The 27252-nt window shown below is 39.4% G+C and overlaps 1 protein-coding gene across 1 annotated transcript; it reads right to left on the bottom strand.

Annotated features, from left to right (window-relative positions):
* Positions 1 to 1744: 1744 nt before the first annotated feature.
* Positions 1745 to 26327, bottom strand: kcnc4 (potassium voltage-gated channel, Shaw-related subfamily, member 4). Its single transcript, XM_031726495.2, has 4 exons — positions 24948 to 26327; positions 7967 to 8903; positions 7136 to 7312; positions 1745 to 3558 (listed from the first exon to the last, which is right to left on the bottom strand). The coding sequence occupies exons 1-4, from the start codon at positions 25560 to 25562 to the stop codon at positions 3491 to 3493; spliced, it is 1797 nt and encodes a 598-aa protein (XP_031582355.1). The 5' UTR covers positions 25563 to 26327; the 3' UTR covers positions 1745 to 3490.
* Positions 26328 to 27252: the final 925 nt, after the last annotated feature.

The following is a 27252-nucleotide window of genomic DNA, read 5'->3' on the forward strand; positions in this document are numbered from 1 at the left end:
CAAGCCATGCGTGAGGTGAGCCCGACTATATCTAGCCGGTACTTCTCAACCTCACGCACTAACTCAGGCTCCTTCCCCACCAGAGAGGTGACATTCCATGTCCCTATTGCCAGTCTTGGCAGCCGGGATCGGTCCGCCAGGGCCTCCGCTCCTGGCCGCCGCCCGACACATTGCACCCGACCCTATGGCGCCTCCTGCGGGTGGTGGGCCTGCGGGAGGATGGGCCCATGTCTCCTCTTCGGGCTGTGCCCGGCCGGGCCCCATGGACTAAGGCCCGGCCACCAGGCGCCGCCCTCGGGCACCCTCCCGGGCCTGGCTCCAGGGCGGGCCCCGTAACCCTATCCCGGGCAGGGTAAACTGTTCCCTCGATGTTCTTTTCATACGGGTCTTCTGAATCTTTCTTCTTTAGTTATACTGTGCTTTTCTCTTCCTTTACTTGCTGAGTTGGCTGTGACTCAGGGAGTGGAGTTGGTTGTCTGCCAATCAGAACATTGGTTGTCCAACTCCTGGATCCTCCAGCCTGCACCTCATCGCCCCATGCAAGTGTTGTATGCATGGGGCTTGTAGTAAGAAAGCACTTGCTCAAGTGAGCACTTGCGCAAGTGCTCAAATTGAATAGAAAAGTATTATAAAAGTACTAGTCTATTTACCTTGCACTTTTAGAGTATCTTAGTCTCTCTCTTCTCACACATAGCAAGAACAACAGGAAGCACACTTGCAAGATAAGAAACATTCAACCACACTTTGCAGCTAAACACCACTATAAACAACTTTCTAACGAACAAGCAGACTCAACCAAATTTCCTTTGATTTCTCTTTCGATCTTGCTATCTCAGTCTCACCATTTCATCTCTCATTTCTATGTCAGTTTTAAGAGTCCATTCAAAATAACTGATCGTTTTTGCAATAATTTTAACAAAACCCTCCAAACCATAGCAAATTCAAAATTGTTTGTATGACTGTATGTTTCTAGTCACAAATGTTCCATGTTTTAAATAACTGGAACTCATTTCAGTCACATCCAGTAGTTGTGCAAGTGCACGTAACTTCCACACTTTTTAATTTCTGTAAAACTGAGATTAGGAAACATAATAAGAGCGTTATCTTCATTTTGTCATGCTTCTTATCTCAGTCTAACCAGTCTCTCTCAGTCCTCAGAGCTTTTAGTAAAAGACAGTGTGTACTTTTTTTATGAACACATGCCTTCTTGTTTTACACTTACCCATGACATCTTGCCATCCTCCCTCCCTCTGTTGCCACAGTGCTTTGCATTGCATTGCCAAGTATCAGAATGTTTTCCCGTGTGCAACTACAGTAATGACGATCATGCTGGGCTGAGGTGAATGCATGTGTGTCTGTAAGGATGTGTGTGATAGAAAGAGTGGCGCTTCTTGCATGTGGCACACAGAGAGAGTTGGAGATGGAGGCAGCCGAGCAGTAATTAGCGTTGCCTGTCATACCAAATCTCCATGGAGACGTGTTCTGTAAGTCATCTACACCTTTGGTACATAATCGTGGAAGCTCAGGAGAGCAGGAAGCACAGCTGTGACTGCCGTTACACCACTCTGAACAAGCACAGTACCAACCTGTATAGTCTGGTGTTCGCTCTATAAATGGCTATACAGTAGAGGTGCTGTGATGACACAAACTTTGCACTGTGCAGTGGGAAGAATATGTGGATGCAATGCAAGCTGTGAATGAAAATAACAACGCACGACGCTCAGTTTATCTTCAACATCTGGGAAGAAATTGATTTTATTTGATTTTCTGCATATAAATGCATGCCTACATGGTTAAACATCACACCCACACACTCAAACAGGCACGCACACATACACACATGACATCTTACCGGGTTAAAAACCATCACGGTCACCTATACAGTGCATACCGGAGAAATGTTAAACCAGCCTACTGTGCTTGACCGTCATATTTGAGTACACGGAACAGGGAAAACAGGAAATGAGGCTTAAAGGGTGAATTATTAAAATAAGCTTTCATTGGTCAACGGCAATTTTAACGTTGCATCCACATGAACAGACAAGAAAAGAGCTTAATGACCTAGAGTATTGCACTGTGCTACATACATACAGCTGTGCTTATATATTACAAACATCTGCATCAGCATAGAAAGATTCTAATGAAGGTAAAATGAGCTTTCCCTTTGTTTATTTAACATAAGGCCACTATGGTAGACCATGAGGACTAGATTATAAGTCTTGAAAAAAGAAAAAGACTCCTGCTTCTCTTTTCCAAACATGTAACAGAGTTTTTACAACACAAGTAGAAATGTTAACTAACCAATTGAATTACACTACTGCACACATTTAAACTCCATTACTCAACATGAGGCACAAGTGGAGATGATGATATTGTACTGTATGTATCTTTACCAACATGTACTGAAAGTCTTTTACCATCTAATCTAATTGAGTCTACATTTGGTCCTCACTCAACCAGTAATGATACATCAACTGTGTATAGCTAATGTAACAGACAGACAATACTGCTCCATTGATTTTCTTTTCTTTTGTTAAACTCTTATTGTACAAGGATTTACAAACAATGTGTTTCCTGGCCGGGTTCATATCACATCTAGTCCCTGGCAAAGAATCTGCATGTTTCCATGTGGTTGGTTCTAAAAAGCAGCAGAACAGAGACCACATGATAAAATAAAATAAAAAAAATGTGGGTCTAATTTGTTGACATCGATCAATGACTTCAAGTTTCCATCTTGTCCTTTTTCACAGTAGGCGTTTTGCTGTACAAACCCATATTCACAAGCAGATTTTCTCACTCCGTATACAATGTATGGGTTTTGCTAATGTGTGTTGACTCCCAAAGCAGACACATGATAATAGAAAATAACACGGTAACGAATGTAATAACACATAAAAAGGATGTTTACAACAGACTCACAAAAGCCCCTGAAAACTTTCTTTAAGTTTTAGGTCTGTAACATTTAAGATTCGCAATTACATTTTTTTTTTAAATCCAAGTTGACTAAGAGTGTCTTTTTTGAAAACCCAGATTATCGATTGTGTGGCTTCAATATATTTGAATTATAGTGACCAAACACCAGATTCAGATTCAACTGGTGCACGGAGGAATGTGATAGCACACTTTCTCGACTTCAAATCAGGCAGAGAAGTGACCTTAACGTCACTTTGGAATAAATCTGTGATGCTAATTCAGAACAAACAAAAAAATGTTTTCAGAGCCTTGGAGTCAAGCTATGACATATCCACTAAATAAAATGCATATGAATGGTAGCCATTTTTTTTGGAGTATCATACAATGCTTGAGCATGCAGTACATGCAAAATGCTCTCTAACGTGTAAGTATGTGTACATGTGATAAATGTGCTATGCAACTTAAAACAAAAGTTCTCATCCTGAATTCAAAGAATCTCTTCAGCAGTTCATTCAGGAAGGGAAGTGTACGCCACTGAGGAAATCACGCTCTTTCTCCTTTTCATAGCCAATCAGCATCAGGTCAGAGTGGTGACCTCCGGCTGAGCATAGTTTCCCGTGGCAGCGAGGATGTCTTTACAGCTCTCTGTCAGGAAACACAAAGGACAGAATCACAATGAAATATAGTGACTTAGCATAAAACACACTGAAACTGACCCAAGCTAGTGTGCTATAACCTAAGAATAACGGGGTCACCACCCTTTCCTCCATTATTAATTAATCCTAGGAAAGAAGAAGCCCGAAATGTTGATACATATAATAGTAAAACTAAACGTATTGCTTGACTATTAAAATCTTTATTTTCAACGACCAACAAATCAGTTAATATTTTAACTCTATTTCCCAGACAAATACAATACTTTTATTTGAACTTAACATGTGAGCCAGATGTTTCACTGTGACCATCCATGTTGTTAATGGAAACCTATTAGTGGGAATCATATCTGAGGAATCACTTGGGAATATGGAGGCTCACTTGAGCTTGGAAAACCTTCCTCTTCTCATCTGTATAGCTTCCTGCCACTTCCTCTTGCAGCACTTGAACTGTTTGCTACACTATTATGCACACGAACTGGTGGTTATCTCATCACAAATACACAAATAAAATGTGCTTTTGAATCCCTGTGATGACCTTAGTCACTGCAACAGCACTGTCTTTTTTGCAGGGTGGGTGACAATGTCCTGTTCCTGATAACCATCCAGGCATCTTCAGGCCTGCATCCATCTATCTATTCCTCGAATTACAGCCACACTGCCCTAGTGAAATATTAGATGTACCTTTATATCCTGTAACCCTGTAATTCACCAAAACCATCTCCCTTTGCCACATAGCTCTAAAAAGTGACTTTCAAATGTTGGCTAAAAACTGAGTTTTTTTTATTTTTAATTCTGCACTGAGCACTAAACACTGAGCACTTCTTGCAGATAATGTGCACTAAAATGTGTTGTGTACGTGTGATATAATCCACTGTAACAGACTGGGATATCATTATGTACATACTCACCAGATACCAGGCTAAGAATTGAATTACCCCCCCTCCTCTCTCTCACACACAGATTTGTATTAAGGTGTTCTGGCTTTTCTCAGCTTCCTATTGTTTTTGTCTCTGTGACCAGAATAGCGCTTATACGGTGATCTCATGAGCTGACCAGACAATTTTCCATTATTAGAAAGCTCAGTATGAAACCAAGGTCGGACAGTTTCACCCCATTTGTGTCATTTTCATTGTGTCTGTGAGGCTGTACATTTATATAGTGACAGATTACTTCCTCCCCTGAGTAAACCTGTCCACCAACATCACTTCTTCTCATTTAGGACAGATTTAATTGTGCATGCCTTTTTTATTATATTTTATTTTGCTCGTATGACAACATGCCATTATAACAAGCACCAATTTACATCAACAAATTCAGGCACTGACAAGTTATTCAGGAAAATTTCTGTATAATGAGCTGTTAAAAAAAATACATGGGTGTACTCTCCTAGGAGAAAAACTACCATAAGTGCCCCAGTTATGATTTCCTTTTTTCCCCTTAATGGTGATGTGCTAATAAACCCTGGCAGTGAAATAAACCTCAGCAAAGTGCAGTTTTTCAGCAAAACACCTTCAGCGATGTTGGACTGTTTGCACACAATTGTCAGGATGTTGACTGGATGGCATTAGTGCTCAGGGTGTCAGGAATCAATCCACGGCTGCCAAATATAGAGCCTCTTCTCACAAGAGGCTTTTGGGTACTTTGGAAAGCTCAGACATGAGATGCAGCGGTCATTCAAGCAGACACAGATGGCAGGGTGACAGCAGAATTACAGGAACTTTGTCCCACCCTCACCCCCCATCTTCTGTTTAAGAATAATAGCATTGCATTCAAGTGTGTAGCTTACATGGTTATGTGTCCTGACGTGATCTAGAAGTCAAAAAATAAATAAATAAACAATTCAATTCATGAATTTCATCTCGTGTCTTTAACTGTATCATTTTTTCCTCACATGCTAGGCTTGGTACCTTGCGTAGCCTTGTGCACTAATCCTAACCTGAGTACTACGCGCGCACACAGAAAGATTGATGATGCAATTAGAGCTCAATTGATTTTCTATTGATCTGAGTGGTAAATAATGGTTAAAAGAGGATTTACTCCCTTAGAGGTAAAAGACAGGTGATTGAAGGGTCCCGCCAAACATTCGTTGTGCTGTATCGTTTCATCTCTGTTCTCTCTGTTAGATCAACTATAAGCATTATTTATGATGATCGCCCTTTTGGGTTTGTTTATTGAAACTTTGCTGCAAGTAAGAACTAATGTTTTACATTTCTTAAACATTTGTGTTTTTGTGTGTCTTGTGTAATTTTTTTACAGGTATTCATATCGTGCCACACAATGCACACTCCATGTACTGTAGGTATGAAGTTTAGAATAGCTTATAAGCACCACTGAAAGCATCTTAGCACTCTGCATACTCAGAATTACCGCCTGAATCAGATAAAAAACAAAACACTGTTCCTTTTAGCCTTGCTAGCAGCAGGAAACTGTGATGGCATTATCTGTCAATCACTCTGTCAATCAAACTGACACTTCAGGTAAGACTAAAACATTCATCCCACAACTATACAACATCTTTCCAAAAAAATTGGTAAAGATATTCATGTTCCCCTCAGGGCCAAATAAATTATAAAAGAAAAAAGAAAACATTGCTCATCTTCTGATTTTTTTCTCTTCAATCTGTGAATTATTCTTGTAGTATAAAAGAAAAACATCAAATTCCCTTTAACTTTGTATTCTTCATGTATGTCATGGACCCTGGGCTGTTGCCTGAGCTTTGAGTTTCTGTTTTGTACAGTCTTTGTTTAGCACGTTTCCTACTTGATTTCTTCAAGATTAGTTGTTCCATCCAGTCTTTCGGTTTCTTACTATTATTTTTGCTTTCTTTTGCACTCTAGTTTCTGTTTGTCGGCATAGTTATAGTTTAGCTTTAATTCCTGCCGTTTCAGTTTATCCTGCCTTCCCCGTGTTCCCTCATATCTTGTTGTTAAGTCTCTCTATGTTAGGCGTTTCCCATTTGTTACTTATTTTGGTAGTTGTTGTGTCTTGTTCCTTCTTGACTTCCATTGTCTCATTATCTTTAAATAGCTTCAGCTGTGTTTGGTTCCCCACCTGTTTCCCCTTCCCTCATTACCTCTTGCATATTTAAACTCTTTGATCTTTAGTAATTATACTTACAATCATAGCGAGCTAATTTGTAATATAAGGTTTAATTTTAACATATAAGGTCATAATTTTACATATTAGCATAAAACCAGGAGTTACGTATGGATGCAAAAACTGTATATGTTGGTATTGTTAAAATTTTAGCATGACGATATTGAAAACAGTCAATTGTCAAGCTCTCAATATTTTACAATAAATTGTGTAGAAAAATATACATACACTTTACTTTGTCAGTTGATGCTTTAACATATCTTGAATATGGCAACAGTGGTAAAACAGATACTAAAGCGGGGTATGCTACCATAGAACTGGAAGTTATTTCTGTGTGAGTATGCAGTATCCCTCAGCTTGTCAGTCATACCCAACCCGCACTTATTTTTTCAAATCAACAGGGTAGTGACAGCCAAAATGCTAAACTTGGAGCTTCATATCTGGCTCAAATGCAGCATGTACGTGCTCACCAGTTTGAACGCTGGGGTTCTCTGAGGTTAGGAGGAAGCAGGTGCCCTCTTTCTTATTCTTGTCTCGGCCTCGGGAACACCGCAATGTCCACTTTTCGCTGGGGGACAGCGGCTGGGTCAAACTACAGCCTTCCTCATCTGAAAGGGCCACATTTGCATCGCCGTTCTGTTTGGAGTCTGGACAGGAAGACAAAAATACATGCCAACATAAATGGCAAAGTTGATACAGACCCCCGAGGGCCCACACAAAGGCAGACAGAGGTATATTGCACAAAACTGGTATTTTCTGTGATGAAATCCAATTTGACTCAGATGCTAGGAGAGGTAATTTAATCCCGCTACGTTGCTGTCATTGTGACTAAGTGCAGTTCATCTATCAAGCAAACTCTGAAAAACCTACAAAGTACAAGACTTGAAACACGATAGCTCTTTGTACTACTACAGTGCAACATTGATACAGTGCAACTTAAGATTAAAAGGTCAGTTTTCATGGTTCACACATGATGCACAAGTTTGTCCTACAACCTACTGCAAGTGAATGGATGGGGTTTTTTGGTGCTGCCAAGAATAATTTCAAGTAATAAAATAATCTCTCTAGACTGAAACACTTTTTTTGCCCCCACTACTCTTAGTGAGGGGACAAACAGAACATTTGGCAGGAAGCATCTCCAGTGAAACCAGGTTAAATAGTGTGTGCTTCAAAAACAAAACATCCCCAAAAAACCTGTGCAAGTGAAACTCCGTCACCTGCATGGGGGCCACAACAAATGGTAAGTGAGAAAACATGCCTCTGACATTCTAGAGAGTTTAAAAATTGTACTGTAGCCTCACCTGAGCGGTTCCTACTGATGTTCTCCTCAGGAGCCAGTGGACACGTGTCACTCTGAGTACTGTCTCTGTGCGAGTTTGTTTCTGACTTCCCAAACGAGGCCGAGTCAGTTGGAGCATCAGGGTTTGGGTTGTGCTTCTTCTTCTTTTTTGGCAGCTTCTGTTTTGCCATAGCCAGCGAGTAGTACATCCCAAAGTTATTGACGATGACGGGAACCGGCATGGCGATGGTCAGCACCCCAGCCAGTGCACACAGCGCCCCTACCATCATGCCGAGCCACGTCTGTGGATACATGTCTCCGTAGCCCAGTGTGGTCATAGTGACCACTGCCCACCAAAAGCTGATGGGGATATTCTTGAAGTGTGTGTGATTGCAGCCTGTGGGGTCATCAGGCTGGATTCCAATACGCTCAGCATAGTAAATCATGGTGGCAAAGATGAGCACACCTAGCGCCAAGAAGATAATAAGCAAGAGGAATTCATTGACACTAGCCCTCAACGTGTGACCCAGGACACGCAGGCCTACAAAGTGGCGCGTCAGCTTGAAAATCCGGAGGATTCGAACAAACCGGACCACACGGAGGAAGTTTAGCACATCATTGGCAGCTTTGGATGACAGACTTTTCAGAGCCAACTCCAGGTAGAACGGTAGAATGGCCACAAAGTCAATGATGTTGAGCATGTTTCTGATGAAGACTACTTTATCTGGGCAGGATATTATGCGCACCAGAAATTCAAACGTGAACCAGACTACACAGATGCCCTCCACGGTGAAGAGGACTGGGTTGGTCACTATTTCGTTCCTTGTGATGTTCTTTGTCATGTTGCCCTGTACAACATGCTCCGTCCAGTTTTGCACTTCATAGAAGGCATCGTGGGTCTCCAGGCAGAAGGTGGTGATTGACACCAGGATGAAGAAGAGAGAGGCAAGTGCAACTCCCTGGAGGAGAAAGATAATGACTGTTAATCAATACAATGTTATGTCAACCCCCAATTAGTGAACAGCCAGTACAGGGTTTCTAAAGCTCAAACCACCATCTGCATGACGTGTCCCTGCTAGAAACGAGTTTTCAATTAACACGGTATATAATAAGATTTCTTTTATCTTCAAACTTCAAAGTTAAAAAAAAAGGATGTGCCAATCAACTCTCGTGTGTTGAAGGATTTCATTACTGGGGGAGGTAATGAGTGTCAGTTGACTGACAATAAGGAAACACTGTATTTATGTATCACTGGAAAACTTAACTCAGGCACAACAAAACACGATAAGACGTGAAAGTAAATAAGTAATGATTTAAGTTTGTTGTGATTGATCATTGCCTGTGAAGTGAGTTTCACACAGGAGGATAAAAATGAGCCCTCAGTATGCCCAAATATACTGACCGAATGCAAAAAAGCAGGAAAAAAAATAAAGAAAAAACCAATATGATACATAAGAACAAACAACCAAATTATATCTGGAATCAGTTCCAGAGGAATATTTGTCCAGTAGCTTGACTAATGCAGCAGCAAGATAGCTGGGAATTAATAAAGTTAACATTTACACTCAAACGACTTTCTAGGTTAAAAAACATGATTTTTTTAAACATGTTTCCATGTAAAATTTTGCCAAGTAAACTAAACCCGAATCCAAAACATTCACAATCATCCAGTAATCATCTGTGTAACTGAGATCTGTGAAAGCAAAGGTCCTAATGAGTTCACGTATGGCTTGCTGGCATGCGCTTTGATAATTACTTACAAAGTGAATGTATTTTTTGAACCAAATGCAAGAACATGTTATGAATAGTTAAGCTCAAAAAATAAAAGCTCACAGTTAGTCATCCAGTCCAAGTGAAACTCTCCCTCTAAAACATCAGACTCATTATTCTACCACTTTGCCTCCTCAGGGCATGCTATTTACCTGTCAGGAAATAATGGTTCAGATTGTCTTCTACAGCTCTACTTAGTAGGTGGCATTTTCTTTATGCTTATTTGAAAATCCTCTTTGTCTGTGGGAGAGCTAGAACAATGTTCTCAGAGAAAACAGACCAATTTAACACCAATTACTTTCCATGAACGTATAGACTGAACCATGCTGACAGAAAACGTGATTCTAATAACACTGGCTGAGACGGGCGCAAACAGCAGGGGGCGCTAATACAGTAACAACACCACTACCTGCAAAAATAATCTGAACAGTCTCTAACATATTATTTTATTTATTTATTTTTTACAACACAAATCACTCTATGACTCACAAAGGGAACAGAAAGGGAAAAACAAGCAGAGTGTCCTGATGCAAAACAGAGAGGAGAGAACGCTGAACGCCTTACAGCCTTCACATGTGTTTTAGAGCTTGTGTTCTGCATGCAAGCCTTCCCTTATATGAAAAATAGGGTCAAATAGGTTTTATGGTTGCTGACAGGCAAAATGAACGATGTGGCTCCACAGCATTCACCTGGTCCAGCACAATGGCTGTGCCCGTCTATGTTTGTGTTAACACTGTGTGCTTACTCATACATGATATGTCTTTATTGTTTACTGATACCTGGGCAAATTGTAGTGCCTCTCCAGCCTTTCTAACCTTCCAGCTGGATAAATATGTAACTGGAACTTGCATGCACTTTGCCATTTTTTCTCCCTTGAGGGAATCTCACATATGAGTCAGCTAAATCACATGTGGAAAAGAACAAATACTGCACTGAAAGACTCAATGGGGACATTAATTCACAGTGGAATTAGACTAAAACAATAAGAAGTGGATGTCTGATGGAGTTGGAGTTAACTTGATACTGCACACTTTAAAAAAAAAACCCTAAATAGATAAATCAACATGCATACCACATATTGTGTAGCTTGTAACCACTACAACCTTCATATTTGTCCCTGCAGAACACTGAGGTTTGATCCCCTGAGAAGATGACGACTGAGACACAGGACTATTGGGAAGGAGGTAAAAGCAAAACTGTGCCCCAGGAGGATCTCCTGCTCTGCAGGCACGTTTTTCCCAAACATCATCAACACTAACAGTGCTTATTATGTGAGAGCCACATCGCAGATCGCAATGAGACAAAAATGATGTTTAACAATTATTTTGTTTTAGTGACTGAAGCTAAGGGCTGTAACCATGTCAACATATACTCTAATAATAAAAGCTTTTAATTCCTAGAGGACATTAATTAAGCGCTAATTTATCTCCATTCATTGTATCTAGCACACAGACATGCATACTCATATAAAATATATTTTCAATGTGTGGTCTCTTCAGTGTTTTCCTATTAGAAAGCTTTTGCAGACAAGGGCCAGATATACAGCCGGCACCAAATAATTAAGCTTCTCTGAAGACCCGGACACTTTTACAGCACCTCATTTTCCAGGCTCAATTAATAAAACATGGTGCCAGCATTTCATCAACCCCCTCTGGACTTCAAAGTCCCATTGTCCCAGTCCCTCTTCACATGCTGTATGAGGGTCTCAAATATTAACCCTGAAAGGTGGAGCTCCATGTAAACACTAGATGAAACCTGTTATAGAACAACAACGCAAGAACTGATTATAGGTATAGGCGTCAAGATAAAAAGGACTAATAATTTTTGATACCAACACCATAATTATATGATAAAGCTGAAAAATACCCCAATATCTATACATTTGGTGGAGCTAAAAGTAGCTTTTCAGATGCTGCTAGTTTGTTTGAATGTCTCATAAAAGGCTCTCACTAGTCATCTCTTTTCATCCGTCAGCAGTGAATTATGTCAAGAGGATGCTGGAGTGGTGGTGTTTGTGGTAGCTCAACCAAATTTAACCCCTGGCTTCCCGCCTGAAAACAAAGTTAGCTGTGTATAATGGAAAGGCAACAGAGCTTACTCCAGCTTCTTTAGTGGGGGGGTAGAAAACTTGCACAAGATGTATGCTTTGTGATTACGCATTTACACAAGCTGCTGTACAATAACTCTACCTAAATACAGCAGAATACCAAACTGAATAATATCCAATCGATCTAACTTTAAGTAAACAAGAGTAACAGGGCTTCCAAACCATAAGGCCAAGTTGGACATTATTATGTTAACTACTTGTTTTAGGCGTGGCAGCAGAGCTGCACACATTAGCCACACATTCATCTAATGACCTGTCAAGTCTGCTTATGCTCTGTAAACCCATTCAGTCCAGTCTGGTTCCAATCCACTCTTTCTTCACCCCCATCCATTTACCTTACTATCTCATTGCTCTCTATTCCCATCCATTCATCTTTTCTTCCCTCCTCTCATCTCCTCTTATTCAATCATGGGCATCCCTCTCTTCTCTGTCTTTTTCCAGGTACTCTCTGGGGCCCATAATCAGCTCAGGTGACACAACACCTGCCCCCATATTGAGCCTCCTCCTGCCATTAACTCCAACAACTTCCTCCTCCTACGTTAATTCCCTTCCCCTCATCCATCCATCCATCCTCAACATTCAATACTTTCTCATTTCACACAAACCTTTAATCACACATTGTTAGTATAATTGAGTGAGGAGTAGAAGACCATTATTTGTAATGGGGAAAGAGGCTGCACTCTCCCAAGCAGCTGTGGAAGTCATAATGGAACACACTACGTAGAATTTCCACCAGGTTGTACAGCAAAGGTCCAACTGACTAAAGACAGGCGCTGTGACAGCGAAAATTTAAAGATCCTTTCAAGATCTGTTGGAAGGATCTGCTTTGAATAATAGTTGCTGTCTGATGGTTTCATAAAAGTTCAATTACCTGGTCATAAATTCTTAAAACTACATCTACGTCTCTTCCTTCACTGAAAGACCCAGAATATATAATGTGCTCTACTTAAAATAAGAAGCAGACAGACTTAACTACATATTCATTACTTCCATGCTAATTAATCTTTTGTTATATCTATCTATAGATATATATAGAATCTAGATGCTATTCTTTATTTAATCTGAGGGTAGAAAACACATCAGCTACTGTATCAGGTCATTCCTGAGTTCCGTTAATAGTTCCTTTATGCACATTGGCATGCCGCATAGTGTTACCAAAGACATCTCCTACCCAGCGGTGGAATTTAAAATCTGTACGTGTCAAACTGCAAGTGCAAACTAATCACCACACCAAACTCCATCATTAACACCAATCATCACGCTTTTAAGTGTGGAGGTAGTTTCATTTTGTGTGACTCTAAATTCATGTTAAAGCACATAAATATTCAGATGACCCAGAAGCATTAATACATCTTGTTAGTGCCATTCCTGAATCTGTTGAAGAGGGAAAAAATTCTTCTTCCTTACTTATCCTCACTTGCAACAGGGTTTTAAAATAAAATAATGTTTCATCATTAGTCAGATCCAAATGTTGGCTGCACACATCTACTGAGAATCTATTTTTTCCAAGTACCATTAATTATTCTGGTGAGTATAAATAAACATTTTTCTTACAGCTGAGGAAATGATTGGACTTTTGGCTTTGAAAAAAAAGAACCTAACCAAACAGAAAGTCCTCCTGTGGTATAACAACAGATCAGGAGTCACTTTGAGTCCTGTGGTTGTTCAGGAGCTTGTGATGAGCTTAAAAGGGTCTGACAGCAGTCAGTTTATTCAAATGCCAAACAGTTTATCCCACAACTAAACAGAGCTGGGTACTGTAGCCAGGAGCACCTCTACAGGGAAGAATCTCAGGGGGCCTGACACACACAGTGACAGCTACTCTTCTCATAAAATACTCAGTGTACAGAGTGCAACAACATGACACAGCCTGACTTTACAGCTCTGTGCATGTGCATCATGGCCCATTCACCTGGGGTTAACGTGAAGTCTATGCTGTGATATTTCTGTTATTTCTATACATCCATGTCTGTGACTGTTTGTCTCAGTCAGTAAAGCTTCCCGTATTTCAATGTATGTGTATAGTTTATTTAAGAGCTGACATGACATCATGTTTGTTGTCCAGTAACAGACACTCAACACAACACAGTCACCTTGTTGGAGCGATAGCCATAAGGACTCTTTACTGCCAAAGCACTGTGAGGCCAAGCGAGCTGTATCCCAGAGCTTTTTATTTTTCAGCTTCTTTAATCTTGCTGGGGTTGAAAGCAGAGATCAAGACAATATTTAAGTAGCTTAATAGTTATTTGTAAATTTTGAATCTTTCCCAGTTATTTCTGGCCTGTCTCAAATACTTCCATTACCTGCTTCTTGTGTTGCCGTAATGGGGATAAATTACATCTATTTGTGGTACTTTTGCTCAATTTTAAAGATATTTGTGCTTAAGTGCTTCTGTGTGATTCTGCCTGTTTCTGCAATTTCTGATAATTTCTGACATTTCACCTCTGACACTGTGTTTATATCACTGTTCAGATCAGGGATGTAACTGGTAATGACTGCAATCTGATGACAGCTGAGCTGCTGCCGTCTGCTGATCAAGGCCATACGATCTGACTGAAAGCTCCAGTGGCTAGTGACAATTAGAGCCTTTTCAACCAACTGCAAGAATAAACGGACACTTCAGTTGTTATTGATATATTAATGTATCGATAACATCTATAGTGATTTATTTTATTTGTAATAACTGGGTATACTTATATAAAGTAAACTTCTAATGCCACATATTACTATTTTCATACATGCAGCTTTTACTTTATAGTCAAAACTTGTAGGAAAAAAGTAAGAATCTAAAAGTGTGACTTTATGTGGCTACATTAATTCAGTTTGAGGGGTTTTTTTAAAAAAAAATCTACATCCATGCCCTCATATGGTCACGAGCTCTGGCTAACAACTGAGAGGAGACTGCAGATACAAGCTTTCTCCAAAGTTTGTCTGGGCTCAGCTTTAGAGATCAGATGAGAAGTTGAGTCATTTGGGAGAGACTCAGAGCAGAGCCACTACTCTTCCACCTCACAAGGAGCCAGCTGAGGTGGTTCAGGCATCTGATTAGGATGTTTTCTGGACGAGGTGTTCCAGACATGTCTTACTGGGTTGAGGTCCCAGGACACACTCGAGGGATGATGTGCCTCTGTTGGCCTGGGGTTGCCTTGGTGTTCCCCCACATGAGCTACATGAGGTGGCTAGGGAGAGGAAGATCTTGGCTTCTCTGCTTATGCTGCTGTCCAACCCAGCCATGGATGGATGGATGGGATTTTTTCTGACATGTATTCATCTTTGTCTCCTGCTGAGATCGCTTGACATCATTTGAGACATTTATTTTATTTTTTATTATTTTAAGGTGCTTTATTCATTTTAACTAAACAAGCCAAAAAACATTGAATACCGTATCATTGCTTTGTATAGTTGATGCAGAACAGTGGTTTGTAAAGACACATGCAGCAGGCACAGAGAACATCACATTCATTTGGAGACATGTTTTGAATCAAATGGAGGCCTTCTGTCTTTGGCTTGTGCTTTGGGTTGCCACTCGATCAACAGTTTGTTTCTAATTTTGTCTGTCTGGGGCTAGGCTGATATATACAATAGATATTTATTATCTCTACTATTTTTTTTTTTTTTTACAACAAAGCGCGGTAGATCTGAGAACTGCAGAGCTGATAATGATCTGTGGATTGACTGCTCATTCATTTAATGATGAGGGGGAAAATATTAAGTAGTCTACAGCAACGGAGTAGAGAGACACATTTGAGGTTATTTAATACTTAACCCGATATCAACAATCACGGGGCAAAGAGGATGCTTATCTGGGACAATGTGGGGTACACTGACTGACCAATAAATCCCCAAATCACACAAATACAACAAACAAACTGTACAGGTTAAAGGTCAATGAAATTATCCCAACTTGTTATAAGCTCAAATGTGTCCATTCATCTATCCATTCATTTTCTGCTGCAGACCTCCACAGACACGCCCAAACCTTCCTATTGGTGGACTGGATTGAATGGAGTGGACGTTTAAATGAAAGTTAGTCTGTTTTTTTGTGATGACTGACATAGGTTTAGATGCATGCATATCATCTTTTCAGCCACCTTTCTCATAAGTGACATTTGTTGACTTTTGTAAACTTGAGACAACCAAAAAGTCAATTTATGGGACAGGGGACAAGGAATGTTGTTCAGTCCAATATAAAGTGAGACATCTGGTCACCCTTTAATACTGCTGGTGCCAAAAAAGACATCAATCCAAGGTCACTATGTGTGAGCGTCCAGACAGAGCAGAGGTCCCCAGAGGGGACAGCATCCCGGTCCCAGCTGGGAAAACCAGAACAAGGAGCCAAAACATGACACACAACAGGCAGCAGGCTGTGCATAAGTGCACAGCAGCTGGAGAATCCTATCACAAGCATCACCTCCAGCTGTTGAACATCACACTCTGTTACTAATATGGACAGGCTATATGCAGAAACCAAAACAATGGGCCTTCTGAACAATCAGCAGCTCCAAAGGCAATGACAGCAGCTACTACCGAGGTTTTCTTAGAATTCATGTCACACTTGTTCACGTCTACAAGCCGGGACATGGATGACGGAGAATTAATCTCCATTCCTCATCCTGCCGGCTTGTGTTTCTCCCGGCTATCTGGAAAGGAGTGGTTCATTACCAGATATTTATATTTTATAGATTCATGGAACCAGAAATATTTGACAAGCTTGTAGCGATTAAATATATTATATGCATAAAATGAGACAAAATATTCAAAGAGATCTAAGGGGCAGTTCTAACATTTATTCCCAAATCAATTAAAAGGGGCATTACATCACCTTCAGTTTTAACTACCATTCATTTCTGATCAGGGTGTGTTAGCAGGGACACAACATAAGATTAGTGACACGGTGCCTCCTCCACAAAACAGAATATACTTAATGAGGAGGTGGAGAAATCTGCATGGACAAAGTCAACCAGTGTTGTAACATCTAGCAACAGCAGGAGAACAAAGTTGTCAAGTCACAAATAGCCAGCACCTACTCCGTGAACACTCGAAACATGGATAGCATCAGTTGTCTCAATACAAATCTCAACCTCTGCCGTTGCACATCTGATGCCAAATACCCCACCAAACCCCTACTTTCTATTTACAACCACAAACACAGCCAGTTGAAGAATATGGGATGTGGTTGAAAGCTCTGGCACTGACCTTTGAGCAAAGACAATCCGTCCATATCTTAAAATATTGACTGAAGTAATTCCTGACAGCTGAAATTAAAAAAGTAAAAGAAAAAAAACTGCACACATATTTGATGTCGGTATTTCAAGAAAATAGTGCAAAGTCAAGCCTTTCAAATGTCAGAATGCATGAAAATAATCAATCAAACCCTTTCAAGTTTCCTCTAATAGCAGCCAGTGAAAAGAAGCCTTTGGCAGATGTATGAAATGTGCAGATGCATTAAGTTAAAAGAATTATATAAGTGCGGCATTCAAATGGCTTTTAAAAATTAAAAAAAAATCTGCATCAATAAATGAAATGAAAAATAAAAGAAATATGATATTTTCAGTAATGCATATTTATTGATTTATTTTTTTTGTCTGCAAAACAAAGTCTGCAACTGTGTGCAGGCATCCCAGACACTGAACTATTTTCAGCAAACAGCTTAGAACTGAGCAGAATAAACAACCAGTATAATCACACAGGATTATACCTCTTTCACTGAGACTGGTGGCTGTTAGAAAGTCTCCTTAACAAGCCTGTGCTGCTTTGATGATGTGCGAAAAATCAAATCCTGTGTTCAGTTCACAGAGCAGCCAGGAGAGAGGTGTTGGCTCTGTGAAAGCTGATCGCAGAAAGGTTAGTGTTTCACTCACAACACAGCTTTATTATTTGTCAGCTGTGCATCAAACTCTGGATGTATTTCATAACCAGTAATGTGCAAAGCTGTGATCATCAAGCTGTGATGTGATCGATACTTAGTTCAATAACAGTATAGTTTCAATTAATTTATATAGCATGAAAACACAAAAACAGTCTCCTCATGGGGCTTTAAAAAAAACTGAGTCATGGTATGTAACCTAGTTTAATGTCACTATTAATATATATATATATATATATATATATATATATATATATATATATATATATATATATATATATATATATATATATATATATATATATATATATATATATATATATATATATATATATATATATATATATATATATATATATATATATATATATATATATATATATATATATATATATATATATATATATATATATATATATATATATATATATATATATATATATATATATATACATATATATATATATATATATATATATATATATATATATATATATATATATACATATATATATATATATATATATATATATACATACATACATATATATATATATATATATACATATATATATATATATATATATATATATATATATATATATATATATATATATATATATATATATATATATATATATATATATATATATATATATATATATATATATATATATATATATATATATATATATATATATATATATATATATATATATATATATATATATATATATATATATATATATATATATATATATATATATATATATATATATATGAGACAAAATTCAATCAGTCAAACAGATCAGTTCTTGGAAACTCAAAATGCAGCAGACTTCAAGAATCCCACATCAGTCTATCGCTTGATTTACCGATATTAATTGATTTATGCCTCTCTGTGGGAGAAAAATGCAATGCTCTTTTCTGTGGGAAAGACAGCTTTAATTGCTTACCACAGATTAAAAACGTGTAGCCCATTACCACAGCGGTAATTAATTATAGGCAACAAGCCTGGGGAACTAATGAAATATTGCATTATGAAAGAAAGTGCTAGTCTAAACTTAATGCTGATGTCAAGTCTAACTGTCACATGTCACAAAAAGAAAAAGGATTGCAAAGAGATGTTTCCTCAGAGCCTCTTTATAGATGATATAGAGACTCTGGGGATATAAAATCCTATTGTGAAGCCTCCAGCTGAGCTTTTTTTTTAGTTATCTTAGATTTTTTTTTTAATCAGACATCACAAGCCACCAACCAACTGACTGTTAAACTGAGGGACATGATGCAAGTTCATAGGCAAAGAACTGTGTCAGTGACACAGGGACACAAACTATTTCATTGTCTATCTCCACACTGATTGGGGACCACAGAAAAATAAATTCCATAATGTAAGACTTTAAGCTAGATGAAGTCATCGGGATGTTTTCAATGCTAAAAGAAATGAGAAAAAAAAATGCAGGTTTAAGGCACTTTAATGCTGACCTCACTTTTCAAACCCAGAGGCTACATCCATATTTTATAGTCTATGCTTTACCCTCTGTTGGTTGATTTATGCAGCCAAGTGGGCAGCAGCACATTTAGACCCATATTTTTTCATCAGCAGAGAAAACTCACCTCCCAATGGACTGTGGAGAAGATCAGCAATCTTTAATACAGATACAGACAATGATGAAATAATATAATATTAACATAACCTATTTTCTGTACTTTAACCTGAAACATTCAAAACAAAAACAGCACCAGAAATGTGTTATTTATTAGAGGTTGTTGAAAGTATTTAAAGCTATTTGTTTAATTCCACTTTAAACTGAAAGACTGAACAATTTAGGACGAGCTTGTGGTTAAATGATGGCCCAAACATAGCCTGTATACAGTGGGTAAAATAAGTATTGAAAACATCACCAAATTTCTAAGTTAATATATTTCTAAAGGCGCCATTGACATGAAAATCTCACCAACAACCTATCTAGTCCACACATACAGAGAAATGAAACAATAGATGCCCATAATTTATGTGTAATAATGAGAAATGACACAGGGAAAAAGTATTGAACATGCTTACTGAAATGTATTTAATACTTTGTACAAAAGCCTTTGCTGGTGATGACAGCTTCGAGATGCCTCCTGTATGGAGGAACTAGTCGCATGCATTTCTCAGGTACGATTCTGGTCCATTCTTAGAATCCTGAAGCGTCTGTGGGCCCCTTCAATGAACTCTGAGCTTAGTTCAGTAATTCACAGGCTTGTCTAAACGTTGTTCAGCAAACTTTAAACACACTTTCAGCACACTTTTTCTTCAGCAATGGAGTGTTGGATGGTGAGCATGCATACAGGCCATGGCAGCTAAGTGCATTACTTATTGTTTTCTTTGAAACAGTTGTGCCACCTGATTCTTTCTGAAGCTCTCCATATGTGGTCCTTGGCTCCTGGACAACACTTCTTATAATTTGTTTCAATCCTCTGTCTAAAATCATGCGTGGAGCATCTGATCGTGGCTGGTTTAGGGTAACATGATGTTCCCAACAGTGCTCACTGGAACCTTCGGTAGTTTAGTACTTCTTCTGTAACCAGTGCCATCAGTATGTTTTACAACAATCAGGCTGCAAAGGTTTTGTTACACATCATGAGATTATTACACATACTTTATTACACACAACTTAATTTATGGACCTCTATGGCTTGATGTCTTTGCATAAGTGGAATCAATGGATTTTTACCAACATTTGGTGAGAATTTCATGTCAGTGGAACCTTTACAAATATATTTAATTAGAAAATTGTTGATGTGTTTAATAGTTATTGTATTATAGTATGTATAAAAGATGGACATAGCCACCATGAAACCCCCTAATGATTTGTGCATTCTGATTTTAGCCTCTGTTGTTGTTAGAGCACAAAAAAAAATATCTGCAATTATTATGTACATATGAAGAAGCATTAGCTACTTTCAGCTGCTCCCCTGTCACTACTTGTTACCACAGTAGCTCCACACGTTTGATCTGGCAGTTTTACACCTTTCCTGATGCAACCGCAAAGATGATTTGTGTCTTCAGCTGAAATAGAAGCAGTGACCTTTCATTCGCCAAGCGAATGTGTAATCCACCACACTATGGAGCCACTTTAATGTGAATGTAAACACTCTGAAAATTAGACCCGAGAGTAAACACGTAGCAAAGCTGCTACGCTCAATGGGGCAGCCCGATATGATCACATGGTGTCTTTGATGGTGCTAACATAAATAGCCAACATATAGGTGGCTACTTTTCTTCAGTAAATTGAGTTTGAAAACAGAAGTTGAGAAGAACCTGAGGAGAATTTCTTTCTTGGTCTAACATGAACTGGAGATGCATAAAATGTATAGTAGCGCATTCTTGTGGGCTCTATAAAATGTTCCCAAGGGACTGCACTCTGTGAACTCTCAGTATAGTGGCTTCATGTGCTCACTTTAAAAGAGCTGCACCACCAGTCTTGGTTGATCCCAAAGAGGATGTGGCTTACATGATGGACAGATTAACTTCCCTCCAGCTTTTAGGAATCACATTACCTGAGATGAGCTTAGAGGCTCTCTGAAATAAAAAGGCCATAAAGGTAATGTGAGTCCCTCAAAATGCAGCCCCACATCCTTTCAGAAAGCATGCTCTCAGAATGCACACAGAGTAAACATACATATATGAAGTGGCTGGAAAGGAAATGGATAAAGAGCATTATGAGCGGGTCAATATGGATCCGCCTCCCTTCTGCAATATTTCAGAAAGCTTTACATGTAGATCTTTCACAAAACTTCACAAATCCTAATTGATTAATTTACAAATATTCAGCGGTGAGAGACAGACGTGATTAACTGGCAGGCACAGCGCGGGTCATCTTCAGACGACACCGACGCAGTGGCAGCTGTGACTCAGAGATGTGGGCTCCTCAACAGCGACAGCCTGCGAATGCCACCTGGACGAGAAGCTAAAATAAACACTATTTGTAGTGTCGCTGGCGTGCAGCGGGAACATTATTCTTCGGCGACGTTGTGAGAGTGTTTGAACAGACTATTCAACTGCACAAACAGACAAATAGAAATTAGAGTTAGCATGAGCCCCTCTCCTTCCTGAGCTAAATGTATTTTTCTTTCTGCCCGATGAAAGCTCCTGGCCTTTTGCCGAAAAAACTCTTGCAAATGATACTCGATACTTGCTTTCATGTTTACTTCAATAAGCATCCTGCTTTTGTTGCTGAGCCATTAGCTATAGCATGCTTTCAAAATGTTTACAGCAGGATGATACCCCTCGTGGAAAGACGGGAACCTTTTTTTTTTTATAAACCAAATCTGATAAATAACTGAGATCTCGGTTTTTTTGGTTGTTTTTTTTTTTAAATTGATATCATGCAGATCTTTGCATAAAACCTTACTCACATGTCACTTAGTATTATGATGTTGGCAAAAGCACAGTCAAGTTTCTTAATAATTTTTTTAAATAAATGATTAGTTTTTTGGGGGTTTTTTTTAGCTTTTTAGCTTCTTTTTATAGCACTAGTGTAAGTACAGGAGATGTCCATCTACTGATTAATACGGTGTGATTTACTGTACAGGGGTCTATGCTTCTGCAGCCTTTTAAACACTCATCTTCTGAGCACCTTTTGAGTGCAAACCTTGAATAGGATGTGTGGGAACACTTCACCGGCTCTGTATTCCTGTCATGAAACAGCATTTTTGCTATTTTCAGCATTTTGCCACAATTTCATAACGTATATTTAGGGGAGAAAAAAAAAGTTATTCACATGATTGAAAGAGACGTTCAGTCTCTCAGAGAAAATTCAGGTATTGAAATGCATTTTAGAAAAAAATGAATTTCTTGTCCAGATCAATACATAAATATGTAATGTTTTATAACTATTAACAGCACAACAAATGTGTGGAGAGCACAGTAAAAGGTTTGGATGCTGAAGAGCTCAGGTCCTTAAAAAATCCACAGTACTTAGCATCGCTTTTTCAGAGTGAGGCATCATGAAGCTTTTTGTTTGTTATGTTTTAAAAACATAAAATGTTTAACTCATGGACTTTTATATGCTCTGCAGCTTTGACTGATGTAGAGATCTTACTTTTTAACAGATCCCCGCACTTCCTAACTTCCAAATACTGCAGCCTGTTTCAATTTCTTTTCGTTTCTTCATATGACATCTAACAGAGACAGACCTCGAGGTCTAACTGACCAACAACGTTATTATGTACACTTTGCTTTGAATGTCCTTTTTGCCTTCAGAATCGCTTTAATTGTTCGTGCCATAGATTTAAACAAAGTCCTGGAAACACTGCTCAGAGGTTTTGGTCCATATTGACATGACAGCTGCTCCACATTTGTCTGCTGCACATCCATGATGTGAATTTCCTGTTCTACCACAACCCAAAGGTGCACTGTTGGATTGAGATCTGGCGACTGCGGGGACCATCTGAGTACAGTGAATTTATTGTCATGTTCAAGAAACCAGTTTGAGATGATCTGAGCTTTGTGACATGGTGTGTTATCTTTGCTCAAAGCAGCCATCAGACGATGGGTACACTGTGGACACCACGAGAAGCAGCCTGAACTCATGATACAAGGCCGGAGAGATCCGTGCGTTCATGTTGTTTATGCCAAATTTGGAACCTACCATCTAAAATGTCACAGTATAGATTAAGGCTTGAGGATTAGGCAACATTTCTTCTGTCTTATATTAATCAATGTTAGTTATCCTGTGTTAACTGTAGCCTTAGTTTCTTGTTCATAGCTAACAGGAGTAGCACCCGGTGTGGTCTTCTGCTGATGTAGCCTACCTGCCTTCAGGTTTGATGAGTTTTGCATTCAGATAAGCTTTTCTGCTTACTTTGGTTGTAAGGAGTGCTTATTTGAGTTACTGTTGCCTTCCTATCAGCTTGAAGTAATCTGGCCATTCTCCTTTGACTTCTGACAACAACACACTTTTTGCCCAGAGAAGTGACTGGATATACTGTCTTTTTCAGATCATTCTCTGTAAATCATAAAAATGGTTGTGTAGGAAAATCAGCAGTTGCTGAAATGCTCAAGTTACCTTTCTTCCCAATTCTGATGCTCAGTTTAAACTTGAGCAGGTCATCTTGACCATGTCTTCATGCTTAAATGCACTGAGTTGCTTTGAAATAGCTGAATAGTGTATATGTCTAAAATCTTAGTGGATGTCTGTCTTGGACTAAAGCAAAAACACTACAGCATTCTCATATATAACTGTCTCAAAAGACTTAAAAGACCTACCAAAGGACTAATCCACCCTCAGTGAAGTTCTGAAAGACATCTTTTCATTTGCTTTTTGCAGCTTTGGATGTTTGTTTTTTTTGTTAAATGTGTGATAATTTTAAATCAGTGGGGCTCAAACAGTTTCTTAAATGAACTCACGAATACACAGACTCCTGCACTGTATGGTGTAAAAACTGCACTGTAAGATAATAAGAAATGCTTCTTAAAAGTATAAGCAGCTAATTGTAGCTGTCAAATAAAGAGTGTTTGAATGATGGACTAAAAAGTTTTTACCTTTGTGTATTGTAGTAGATTTATAGAGTAGCATAACAGAGAAAACATGTACTGAAGAACAATGCAAGAGCAGATGTTACATTCTACTGCTGAATTTGGCTGCAAGACGTTGCTCCAAGGCAGATGGGATTGGCTCCAGCGGCCCTACCAGCCTGAATTGGAGAAGTGGAAGACAATGGATGGATGTACTATAAAGCCTGACTTCATAGCACAGAAAACTCTCCAAGGTCAGACTCTTAGCACACTTTTTGAAACAAAAGAGAGCTTTCTACATACTTTTGTCCATTTATTATTTAAATCTATTCGAAACTTGTCAAACAAAAAGAATATTAATCTCTAAACTATCATTTATAATTCATTTGTAATTGTGTAAGACTAGTGGTTGCATAATGTTCCTTTTAATCCTGATGTTCAACTAAAAAACTATCTGTTTAACAGTCAGTGAAACTAATGTAAAGATATAAACTTTGGCCTGAAAAATGTCATGTCCTAAAAACGTTTCATATTTAGAACAGACAGAGAAGGCGCAGATTGGATAAATGCAGACAGCTACAGCCACGTTACAGTTTACAGGTCTGTGGCTGCATCAGTAGCTGCTGCAGCCTGATTGGCTGACACCTGTTGATTTGGACAACATGTGCGCCTTTTTTCCTAGTTGGAATGACACAGCGGGCTTTTGCGGACGCACTCTGACATGTGGCCGTTAAAGGGCCGCCTGCTGAACTCACCCTGGCTGCTCTAGATGAATACGGGTCGTCAAACAGCGCCCAGATCTTTGGCTGCCAAATTTCGCGGCAGCCTCTCGACCTGTCGGGGACGTCTTCGATGCCGAACCTCCTCGGCATCTCTCTCTCGTCGTCGGTGTCTTCTGGGTCGGGCGGTTCAAATATCTCCAGGGCCTCCTCCGCGTCCCGGTGCTGCCGGTAGGTCATCCAGCAGCATGGCTCCACGTCAGTCTCGTCTATACCCCAAAACGCCAGCTCTTCCTCGAATAGAGGCCCGCAGACGTCAGCCGGGCAGTGCAGCTTGCCTGTCCGGTAATAGTTGAGCACGTACGCAAAGATGCCGGGGTGTCTGTCGAAGAAGAACTCGGTGGCACTCGGGGACGCAATGTCTGAGTCGGAGCTGACCTGCGACTCCGAGTCTGCTAGCCATGCCAGGCGCGTCCCCGGCAGGGTCCTGAGGGTGCTCTTGTAGGTCTCGTGTCGAGTGCCGCCCACGTTAATAATAATTTTATCCGAGTCTTCCCCTCTGGCCATGTCTTCCTTCAGACATGATTTAGACGGAGGTTTGTTGCCTGACTTGCGTCCTCGGTAAGACGAAACACAAACCGAGCTTATCATTTAGAAGCAGACCTACTGGCTGTTCGCCCCTGGTTCAAACTGTTGTCCACTGGGGGGGGGAATCAGAAAATTAAAGCAAAGTGAGCCTTCATTTCACACCCATGTGGCTCGTTTATTGCTGATTGTTAAGGTGCATAGTAATGGTAAAGCGCGATGAAAACCACCTGTAACAAAACTCAGTCTGGAGGCTGAAAAAAGCAAAACGCAGGTGGTGGAACTCGATCTGTTTTTGGAAACGTTTTAGTCGAATAGATTGGACAAGGTGTTTTGAGTTGTTGCCTCCAGATGTTATACTTAATTCCTGTCCACGGGCGCAAAGATGTTGGACTTATTTCCCGTCCACAAAGACATATTATTGCCAGAAAAAAAAATAAATTGGCTTTTACGCACGGTATTTCCTATAGGAGAAAACGCTGAGTCAGAAAATATGTGACGATCATCTCCCCCTTTTTTAAAAAAACAAAGAAATATCCAAATTCTGCAGCGCCAAAATCAAATCCACAACTAATTTTGGCAACTTTTCTCGTCCCTGCTCGTGATTTGGAAGTCAGAGATTGATCCACCGGTCCAGTCCATCTAATCATGCAGTGAAAGATTTGACTGATTCTTCCTCCTCAGATTTGGTCGTCCCGCGTGCCAGATGTGCGGTTGTTTTCCAGCTGAGATCTGTTGCTTCTCCACAAGTACCCTATATCTTCCCCTAGCGACACAGCCCGGTTGGATGGTGGGCTCAACTGGCTCAGCAGTTTAACCCTTTGTTTGCCGAAGCCTGGCGCACTATTGAACCACTCCCTCTAATTAGACCGAGAGGATGGACTGGTGGTGAGGTGTGCATCTTTGTGTTTGTGCGTGTGCGTGAGAATGAAACTCGGTTTAATTAAGCCTGTTTACGCTTTGCAGCCTTTATTGTACATATTCAGCTCTGAGTCATCATGGGGACTACTGACCTCTGATTTGTCACCAGCACCTGTAATTGTGTAGCGTCACATTAAGGAAGAGTGCCAAGGGTATAAAACGCAAACAGCCGTGGGGGAGAATAAATAAACTACTGTGTACTGTAACGCAGAATACTTTTATTGCATGGCTTTACTGCATGCATGCTGGTAGGAGTTTATATTATAGTCACACAAGATAACCAACTTAAATTGAGTTAATAAGATTGATCAACACATACCGACCAATATCCAGAAGGTTTAGGTGGGATTTTTATCAGGAGTAGCCTCAAGGTGGTGATGATTGAGATTATTTTTATTTTTCGATTGTTATTGTTACAGTGTACAGAGTGCTCCAACAGGTAGTGCTTATGGCTCCAGTGGTTTTAGTAAACTAACGTCCTGATGTCGCCACCTAGAGGATCATTCAGTGAACAACATGTTTAAATGAGTTGCTTAGTTTTCAGTGAGTGTGATTTCTGTGCAGACCCTTTGACATAAAAGTACTAATATTACACAGAGCTGACAACACTTGCAGTATACAATAAAGTCTGTTTACTGTTTAAAGCTAAAGACAGCACAGCTCTATGAGGGAAACATTTGTATAAATCTCTTCAGAGAGAGCTGCAGAAATCTGTAAAAGTCTAGGGCCGAATATTAAAACTGAAAATATAAGCAAATCTGGAGTCTGCAGCTATCAAAGTGTGATAAACTGGCTGTGCTTGATGCATTTTGGGTAATGCAGGCAAGAAAAGCAT

Source organism: Oreochromis aureus, linkage group 20 (assembly GCF_013358895.1).
Source record: "Oreochromis aureus strain Israel breed Guangdong linkage group 20, ZZ_aureus, whole genome shotgun sequence".
Lineage (NCBI taxonomy): Eukaryota > Metazoa > Chordata > Actinopteri > Cichliformes > Cichlidae > Oreochromis > Oreochromis aureus.